Raw genomic sequence first — 9,808 nt, 5'->3', positions numbered from 1 at the left:
GTAAGGTACTCGGGCACTGCCGACATCAGCATCGCCTCCCAAGTACAATCCCCTTACTCGGAGGAGAGGCCCTGGGAGACAACTGCAGCTATACAGGCATACCTCATTTGATTGCGCTTCATTTTATTATGCTTTACAGATACTGCATTGTTTACAAATTGAAGGTTTGTGACAACCCTGTGTTGTCAGATGATGGTTAGCATTTTTTAGCAATAAAGTATTTTTGAATGAAGGTATGTACATTGCTTTTTTTTTTAGACATAATACTATTACAGTTAATAGACTAGAGTATCATGTAAACATAACTGGGAAACCAAAAAAAACCCAAAAAATTTGTGTGACTCGCTTTATTGTGATATTCACTTTATTGTGGTGGTCTGGAACTGAACCTGCAATATCTCCGAGGTATGCCTTTACCAGATTTCCTGCTTTCACCTGAAACCCAAAGCCCGGGTGAAGGGAGACATGCAGGACAGAAAAAGTATAATTTTTTACTACATGCCATAAAACTACAAAAGCTATTTTTTAACTATTAATAATGTTCACCAGAGCAGTTAGTTATCCCTGGTCTATTTTCTGAACAAATTTATAACTTACTATTACTCTATATACTCTTTTTTTTTTTTTTTTTTTTTTTGCGGTACGCGGGCCTCTCACTGTTGTGGCCTCTCCCATTGCGGAGCACAGGCTCCGGACGCGCAGGCTCAGTGGCCATGGCTCACGGGCCCAGCCGCTCCGCGGCATGTGGGATCTTCCCGGACCGGGGCACGAACCCGTGTCCCCTGCATCGGCAGGCGGACTCTCAACCACTGCGCCACCAGGGAAGCCCTCTATATACTCTTTTTCATATGATAATTCTGCAAAGGCCTGGCCTGGCCTAGCTTCTGAACGGAGGTAGGGCTTATAACAGAAAAAGGCTTTGGTTTTCTGCTCAGAACTAAGGTTAGTCTCTTTACCCCCTTTATTACCATTCTTAATGGGGCTCTGATCTCCTTTTCTTAGGAGATCCTTACCCTTGAGAAATGAATGAGAAGTCTCTCAGAAAAGCAGTTCCTACGCAATAGACAAAACTGAGACTGTATAAAGACAGAATAAACGAGAGGAACCAAAAGCTACCTGCAAAGCGAGGGGAAGATGTTCTTCTCGTGGGCAACAGATCCCCCCTCCCTGAGAAAAAGCTAACAGGAAGCTTTGGAGAGCCTTACACCCCAGGTAAGGCTGTGCAGACGGGTCAGTCAGACAAGATGAGACCCGGATGTGACAGCTGAGCAAACAGCCAGCACTTCAGCAGCTCAGCAGGAAGCTTCACCAGGCGTGGGTTCCTGCCTCCCTCCTGTGGAGGTCAGGGGGAAATGCAGGAAGTGGCTTGAGTCAGTCTCCTAGAGCTCACACAGCAGGAGGGACAAGCACAAGTCAAGTGCAAGTTGAAGGCTCATTTCCCAATTCCCAGAAGTGTACATTATCTAAAAAGCAACCCTGTGTGACACCATAAACTCTGCCAGGGGATCTCTAGAAAAGAAGTCAGGCTTATGGGGCTTTCTGAATAAATGCCACCATGGTGCTTGGGAAGCAGAGGTTTATATTGCCCCAAGCACTCCACTGCAAGGTCAACACTACCTCCAGAGTTGTCTGTAGGAAAACTAATGGAAGCTTTTTCCTCTCCCACCTCAACTCCCCAAAGGACAGGAAAAGTTAGCATGTAGGTAGAGGAGCCAGAAACCTAGGGTTCCAAACACTACCATAAAACCCCAGGGTCATTAAAGGCATTCCAAAACAGTAGAATGGAAGCCAGTATGTCAGGAAACTTATGCACATTATCTTTTTTAACACTCACACATCTCTATAAGGTAGGTATTATCATCTCTGCTTTACGGATGAGGAAACAGGCTCAGAGAAGCCCGGCAAGTTCCCAGTGGTTTCACAGCCTGTGAACAGGAGAAGAAGCACCCTAGGTTGACTTAGTCTGGAGCCCATACATTCCCCAGTGTGGTGCACTGTCCAGTATATCAGTCAGTGACTCTATTTATTGGAAAAAATTTCCAAGTCCTTAGGGAGTACACATCAACAGTTAAAGAGTTCTGAGTAGAAAACCAAAGCTCTTGGTGGAGTGACCAATTTAGGCATCTCCAGGTGTCTCCCCCCACCACCCCATGGACAGAACAGTTGCCATGGAGAAAAAGTCAACAAACGCACAAAGCTCAGAAGTGCCGTCCAAATCTCGGATGGTGTCAGTTTCTGCATGGTAGAAAATCAGTTCATCCACACTACAAATTCCAGCATGGAGTCAAGAGAATAGTAAGTGGAAATTTTAACTTACTGAAATATTAAAGTAGGTTAACTTTAATGAACAAATGAAACATTTTATGGCACATGAAAGCCAGCACCCAGTACAAGAGATGCCAAAGGGACCAGAGACAAAGGATTAAGGGCTTTTCAGACAGTCAGCTGAGAGACAAAGATGGCAAAACTGCAAGAAGTACGTAGCCAGAAAGTTCCAGGCATCCAGTACTGGCATTTGACTTACCCTAGGGCAAAGGTAAATAACCCATGGGCTTCTCCAGTGGCAACTAACTTGCCTCTACAGAGCATCTAACCAATTCCCAAATCATTCTATCTGGCTGATTCAGTCCCTTCTTCCCTTTACAGAAAAGACAAAAAACTGTTACAACGAGGAAGCTCTTCTCTCTATTCAACTGTACACCAGTTCTCATTCTTCTGCCACCCCAGGGCAGCTAGGACAGTCTGCTACACTACCCTGCAAACTATTAGCTATCCCGCAAACTGTTATCGGTAATTATGTTCTCCCTCTCCAACCTAAATCCATCCTTCTCCAACCCCTACAAAAAAATTTAACTGCACGGAAGAGGTTCTAGGATTCTATAAAAATTCACCCCAACTCCCACTTCACCTCCTACTTCCCTCTCCCCTCACCCCCACCCCACAGTAAAGCAAAAGAAACACCTTTTCCTCCCCCCTACAGAGGCCATTCATTTTCAACCCATTTCCCTAAATACTATTTCTAACACCTCCTGTGAAGACCTGAAAATGATGGGGAAGGAAATACCCCAGGCATCCCAGCAGGAGGACCAACTCTCACGGCAAAACCAGGAGATCAAAAGAGACAACTACTGGGCTTCCCTGGTGGCGCAGTGGTTGAGAGTCCGCCTGCCAATGCAGGGGACACGGGTTCGTGCCCCGGTCCGGGAGGATCCCACATGCCACGGAGCTGCTGGGCCCGTGAGCCATGGCCACTGAGCCTGCGCGTCCGGAGCCTGTGCTCCGCAACAGGAGAGGCCACAACAGTGAGAGGCCCGTGTACCGCAAAAAAAAAAAAAAAAGACAACTTAATACACACTTATGATCTTTCTGGATTGTTACCCTGAACTTCCCAGGGGAAATGAGAGTCTCATGTACTGAGACCTCAAATGCCAGGCTGAAGACCCAGCTCCAATGCTGGAGTCCTTGTAAGCATCACCATTTCCTCAACTTTGTTCTTCCCCCACTGATAAATTAGATTAGTGACTGCAGTCAGACTGCTGTATTGTCCCAAGCACTGAACTGCCAAACCTCATTGGTATTGCTGTCCTGTCTACTTCACTGGTCTGTGAGGCAGCTCCCTGTTGAGTGTCACTGGTAAAAACCACCACCACTTACCCTCCCTCCAGGTCACCACTAGAATGTAAAGCAGAGAGCTAACTCCTCCACCTGCTTCCACAACCACCGAATCGTTCTTCCTCTCCTCTTCAGAGTTGTGTCCCATGCGTGTGTCGAAAAGCCTCATCTCAAAGCTTCCATAAAAATGACGAACATTTCCAGGCTATGCAAGCAACTCATTCAAGTCAACGTGATCTGACTTCCTGAGAAACTGAAAGTGTTGGAAGAACACGAGCAGAGCTCCTTGCCTATTCAGGGTTCTATGCCAAATGGGTGGTGCCCTCAGGAGCCAAAAGCACAACACTCTCTCCCAGACAGAAAACCACACTGGAGGATAAATACTGGGGGTAGTCAGCCAGGAGACGGAGAGAACCCCGAACCCAGATACCAAAATGTTGGGATAGATCCTAACATTGACATGTGATCATCTGGCTGTGGACCAGAAACATAATATACCATAGGCAAACTGGAAAAAATGGTTTTAAAATAAATGGAAAACACTTTGCTAAAAAAGAGGGGAAAAGAGTCTGAAAAAGTAAAGTTTAATTTAAAAAATCATATACATAAAACAACTTCTGATTCATTTTAAGCTCTCCCACTGGGTCTTTTGCAGGCAAGTCAGTTTCCCATTGAGTCCAGACCTCCTAAAGATGCACCCACAGTGGACGGAGAGCCAGCCCCTCCTGAACAGGTGAACAACAGCAACTGCTACTCGGGCTTGAACAAACGTCCATGACCTGCGTGACTAAGCAGCAAGCCTGGCTCCCTAGGTGGTTCAGAAGGCCAGTTTCTTCATCAGCAGATAAACTCGGGAATCCACTTCAAATCCATGCAGATTGTTGGCATCACCCTGCAGCCTCATGAGCAGGCCCCCATAGGACACGTAGGCAGAGCTGAAACAGAAGACCCAGTCCCATGAGTCTGAGCTCCATAGCCACTGCTACTCAGCAGCTCTCCAACCCAACCTAAGAAAAAAAAGGCATCCTTCTAGAGTTTTGTCATCAGGAACCAAATTGTTCTTTATATCGGCAAAGGTGGAAAATACTCCATGCCCAGAATAAAGGAAATGGTCAAATCAATTAAGATATATCCGTTTACTAGAATGTTACATAGCTATTAAAATGTTTAGGAATAGCTTAAAATTGACATGGGGAAACATGTTTTACATAACATTAAGCAAAAAGAACAGAACAAAACATTGTAATAAACAACACGAGCTCAAAGAAAAAAGTACACAGAAAAAAAAACCCTAGAACATTCAAGAATGTTTATGTAAAAGATTCCCTCTGTTTATAGAACTATAGGTGACTTTTTTCCTTCTTCACATTACTTCTCTGCTTTTCAAATTTCTTACAAAGGGCACATGCTGTTTTAATAAGATTTTAAAGAAAAGAAAAAAATAATTGGGCAGAGAAACCAAAGAACTAGGGATTGGATTGCAGAGTGGCAAAACACACACACACACACACGCACACGCACGCGCACGCGCGCGCCTAGCAGTTTAATCACTTATGCTGCATTTAGTTCTTGGAGAAGTAACCTTCCTTGGCATTTCACACAGCTAGATTACCAGTTTCTCATTTGGACCACCAGGCCCTGAGGTCCTGACAGAGGGCAAAGTGAGCAATCTACATTTCAGACTGAAAATTGTTCCCAAAACAGTTTCTTCCCGGGTCCCACCTAGGCCTGAGGTGCTTGGGGAAAGAAACCCAGGAAGCCTGAGCATGGTCCAAATTTTCAGAGCATAGTCCAAATTCTCACAAAAGGGAGGGGGCGAGGGCTCTCACAAGACTGCGGAACTTACAGGCGTGTTGCTGCTTCAGTAGAAGTTTCATCTCCCTCAATCCTGTACACTTTCCCATACATTACATACTCAAATTGGTCAGCCCTGTGGAACAATAGTGGCAGTTATTCTTAAATGTAGTTAACAACAATAAGAGGCCCTTTAAAAATGGTAACTGGTAACTAAGTGCCAGCATCATAACAACAGGCACTTTCCAAACATAATGTCATTTAGTCCTCAGAGTAGCCCTGTGAGCTGGGTATGACCATCGATATTTTACTGATGAGAAAACTAAGGTTGAAAGAGGTTAAGGTTGGACTTTCCTGGTGGCACAGTGGTTAAGGATCCCCCACCAATGCAAGGGACACGGGTTCGATCCCTGGTCCAGGAAGATCCCACATGCTGCGGAGCAACAAAGCCCCATGCGCCACAACAACTGAGCCTGCGCTCTAGTGCCCACACGCTGCAACTACTAGGCCCCCGCTCCCTGCAACTAGAGAAAGCCCAGGTACAGCAACAAAGACCCAACGCAGCCAAAAAGAAAAAAAGAAAGAGGTTAAGGTTATTCAACAAATAAGTGGTAGAGCTGAGATGTGAACTGAGTGGGGCTCAAAAGCCTCTGCATCACACCAAACTCCCTCCCAAGACACAAGGCCCACAGAGCCTAGGTCATTCAGTGGTCATTTCCTCTGCCATCAAAAAGCTACAACTCACACTGTAATCACTGCTTTGGATAAACACCTGAATGTCTGAATTCTTAAGTGCAGCAATTTCCTTAAGGTTACATAGATTCTGCTGATAATCATTTATTTTATGAATTAAGTAAGGGTCTTTCTATACCACTTATCTACTTAGTCCTCAGGCATATTTCAAGTTCTCCCTGCTCCACTCCCTCACCTGGAAGGCCTGTCATCTGTAGGGTTGTATTCACCATCATCCAGAGTACCATCTTCATACAAAGTACTGGCTATGACCAACCGGAACTTGTCACCTGAAAAATAACAGCAGCATCAGAGGGTGAAGAATAGCTGAAATGGCAAAAAGCCTCCTGCTGTTGTTTATGTTCAATACTTACCCAAGTCTACAGGGTAAATCTGAATGTTTACATCTAATATGAGGTCCATCTTGAAAGATTCACTCTCACAATGCAGTCGAGACACTGGAGGGAAATAGGGAAAGAGTGGCAGAGGTCATTGCCTGGCCCAGGGCAGACCCTACAGCACAGGGCAGACTCCTACTTTGTGGGGGCTGGATGCAATAGAATACTCAATCTAACCCAACCTGTATCCACTGGCCTCTCATAGACGTGCAGGCTCAACCAGAACCACATATGCAGGGACTTCCCTGGTGGCGCAGTGGTTAAGAATCCACCTGCCAATGCAGGGACACGGGTTCGAGCCCTGGTCTGGGAAGATCCCACATGCCACAGAGCAACTAAGCCCGTGTGCCACAACTACCGAGCCTGTGCTCTAGAGCCCACGAGCTACAACTACTGAGCCCACATGCCACAACTACTGAGCCCTCGTGCCTAGAGCCCGTGCTCCGCAACAAGAGAAGCCACTGCAATGAGAAGCCCGCGTGCAGCAACAGAGACGCAAGGCAGCCAAAAATAAATATTTTTTTTTAAAAAAGAACCACATATGCAAGAAGGAAAGGGGACACAACCTATGGCAAGTGGATAGAATCCCCAGAAAAGAATCAAAGATCCTCTGGCAACAAATAGTATCCAGGTTCTAGGCCTACCTAGGTGGTTAAGAAACAACCTGATTTGGGGCAAGTTATTCATTCATCCAAAGGTTTTGTCTCTCTGTGCCAGGTGCTCTGCTAAGGGGATTATCAACTTGTGTAAGAACTGCGTTTTGTCCCAAAAAACATCCCAGTCTCTAGGCAAAAGAAGAGACACCAAGGACAATTATTGATCAATGACAGAATAAAGACTTGTACACCAAGCAGTCAACTCTGACTCCGAGAGGATTTCACAAAGAGCTAAAGACTCTGAGGGCAATGGGCTCTGAGGTCGGATTATTCGCTGTACAGCCTTGGGTGGGTTGCTTAGTCTCTCAGAGCAAAATGGGTAAGACATCACCTCCCTCATGGAGGCTCTTGAAAGGAATAAGTAAGATAAAGTGTGTGTAAGCGCCTAGCACTGAGTGGGTAGCGATTAGAAAGATGCCCGGAGAAAAGGCCATCCAGGCACCGGGCACAGCTTGTGCCAGGGAGAGCCAGGAGAGCCAGGAGAGCCAGGGAGAGCGCGAAGCCTCCGTTTCCTCTGTAAAATGTTTCCTGAGAAAGGTCCCTACACCAAGACCTGCCGGTAGGGGTCGGCTACGTCAAATGGGTGGACTAGAGGCCCAGGGGCGTGTTCCCGAGAGGATTAGCCCCTTCCCCCAACAGCCCCTCCAAATCTTACTTACCTCGGTCAAACTTTTTGCCCTCCGGATCAATGTCTTTTACATCAAAAATATCCTCAAACAGGATGCCCGCCATGGTGAGGGGGCCACGAAAATAGCGGAGGGGCTGAGAGCACGACCACGACGACTAGGGGTACGCGCACCCCCTCGCGTGGAGGTAAAGAGGAGAAAGGAAAAAGAAGCGCTTGAAGAGCGGCGGCTAAGAAATAGAATAACGCATGCGCACGGACAAGCAGGAACGCGGCCACTTCCGCCACCTAGCTCTCGGGGCTTCTTAACTTCCGCCCCGAACGGTTCCTTCCGAGAGGCTGCAGTATTAAGGGCGGGTCTCAGGTCCAAATAACTCCGCCCCGGGCGGCAACACGATAGGTCCCACCTCCGGCCGAGGCGGCGTCTTGTCCGGCTCTCTCCAGTGGCTCTACTGCGCCCTCTTCAGAAGCCAGGTCAGGAAGACTGGAATGCTTGGGGGCCTACCCCAGCCAGGGACATTGATCCTTGGCCCAGAGAAGCCCGGCCCGAGCCCTACCGTGCCGGTCTGCCTGCCCGCCGAGGGCACAGTCCGTGCGAAGGGAGAGCGGAGAAGAACCCCGCCCCCAGGGCGCTGGCCCGGCAGGGCTCAGGACCCAGCCCCTCCAGCTGGCACCCAGGCCGGCCCGGGCCGGCTCGGCCCATATGGCTGTCACCTGAGCCGGGTCCGTCCAGTTTGGGAATTTGCCATGATGTCACCATGGGAAAGAGGAAAGCCTGCACCGTCCCCACCCCTACTCTCTTCCCTCACACCGCCCCTTCAGCAGGCATTAACCCCCACGCACTGCCCTCCTTGAGCACTGCCCCTTAAGCTCGGTTCTGCCCTTTCCCCCCGCCACGACCCTCTCCTGGACAAGCTCTCCTATGTGTTCCTTCATCCTGACACTATCCTCTCCTACGGATACCACCTCTTCGTTTACATTGCCCCTTCCTCTAGGGTGCCGGCTCTCACACTGCCCCCTTCCTGGACACTGCTCCCTCCTCCTGGGAACCCCCGCTGCTCCCACGTGCCCCTACACCCTGGTGCTGCCTCCTCTGGCACACTGCCTGTTTCCTGGGCACACGCCTTTCCCCTGACACTATCTCTGACACTGCCCATCCACCTGTGCTCACCCCACCCTCTGCTCTATCCTTCTTCGGACCCTTACAGAGAACGCAGAGCGCAGAGCGCCAGCAGGCCGTTCCCCCTTGGCGGCTAGACGTCAGCAGCTACTCGGATTTCTCCTTGGGCCCTGCCAGGGAGAAGCGACCTCTGTCCCCCCACGCCCAACTCCCAGGCACCTAGACCTCCCTCCCCTCTGGCCTCACCCCTTCCCGTTCCCTCTCCACCTCCACCCCCGCACAAGCGGAAGGCCAAGTTGCTCCAAGTGCACCTCCCTCGGGGAGCCGAGAAGAAGGCAAGGAGAAAGGAAGGGGATGAGAGAGACCGAGGGTCCCAGTTCCAAGCACCCCCCTTCTGGGCCTAGCGTCCCCCTCCGAGTCCCCCCAGCTTTGTTTCTCACCCCCGACGGAGTGGAGGGGCCCTGCCAGGCCGGTCTGAGCCCTTGGCCCCAGCGGAAAAGCAAGAGAGGACGCCGCTCCTGAGGGATTGGGCCTGAAAGTCTGATTTAGACGGCTCGGCAGCCCCCGGCCCCAGGCCCTACAGAGCCCCGGCGAGTCCGGCCCCTCTCGGCCGGACGCGGAGAGCCACAGACCCCGTCCGGCCCCTCCACGTGCCAGTGGACCCGCCCCCGCCCTGGCCCGGGCGCCGCTCTCAGCCACCCGCCTCGGCAGAGACTGGGCCCGGGCTCGCGCGTTTCAAGCGCCCCCTGCCGCCTCTCCCGAGCCCGGGAGGCGGCCCCAACGCGGACCCCGGCCGCGCTGGGCCGGCTCCCTTAGATGGGCCGGCGGGCGGAGCACCACGGAGGGCACCGCCCTCGGCCCGCCCGCCGAG

General features: G+C 50.0%; 1 protein-coding gene across 3 annotated transcripts; it reads right to left on the bottom strand.

The window, feature by feature from the left end:
• Positions 1-4,175: 4,175 nt before the first annotated feature.
• On the bottom strand, positions 4,176-9,590 carry POLR2H (RNA polymerase II, I and III subunit H). Of its 3 annotated transcripts, none has more exons than XM_060100089.1 (5): positions 9,378-9,590; positions 6,513-6,596; positions 6,335-6,428; positions 5,459-5,542; positions 4,176-4,547 (listed from the first exon to the last, which is right to left on the bottom strand). In XM_060100089.1, the coding sequence occupies exons 2-5, from the start codon at positions 6,559-6,561 to the stop codon at positions 4,430-4,432; spliced, it is 345 nt and encodes a 114-aa protein (XP_059956072.1). In that variant the 5' UTR covers positions 6,562-6,596; positions 9,378-9,590; the 3' UTR covers positions 4,176-4,429. The 3 variants fall into 3 exon arrangements, with proteins under 3 accessions (XP_059956072.1, XP_059956070.1, XP_059956071.1); XM_060100087.1 differs by lacking the exon at positions 9,378-9,590 and adding an exon at positions 7,852-8,585; XM_060100088.1 differs by lacking the exons at positions 5,459-5,542; positions 9,378-9,590 and adding an exon at positions 7,852-8,592.
• Between the last annotated feature and the right edge of the window lie 218 nt (positions 9,591-9,808).

The sequence above is a fragment of the Mesoplodon densirostris genome, chromosome 5, assembly GCF_025265405.1.
Source record: "Mesoplodon densirostris isolate mMesDen1 chromosome 5, mMesDen1 primary haplotype, whole genome shotgun sequence".
Lineage (NCBI taxonomy): Eukaryota > Metazoa > Chordata > Mammalia > Artiodactyla > Ziphiidae > Mesoplodon > Mesoplodon densirostris.
Note: the sequence above shows the minus strand (reverse complement) of the source record. Positions and strands in the feature narration are given on the sequence as shown.

Coding starts and splice junctions, on each gene's coding strand:
- POLR2H (XM_060100087.1), bottom strand. CDS start 7,924: ATGGCGGGCATCCTGTTTGAGGATATTTTTGATGTAAAAGACATTGAT. Junction 6,597..7,851: donor GGGCAAAAAGTTTGACCGAG/GTAAGTAAGATT, acceptor ATTTCCCTCCAG/TGTCTCGACTGCATTGTGAG. Junction 4,548..5,458: donor ACTGAAGCAGCAACACGCCT/GTAAGTTCCGCA, acceptor CTTCTGTTTCAG/CTCTGCCTACGTGTCCTATG.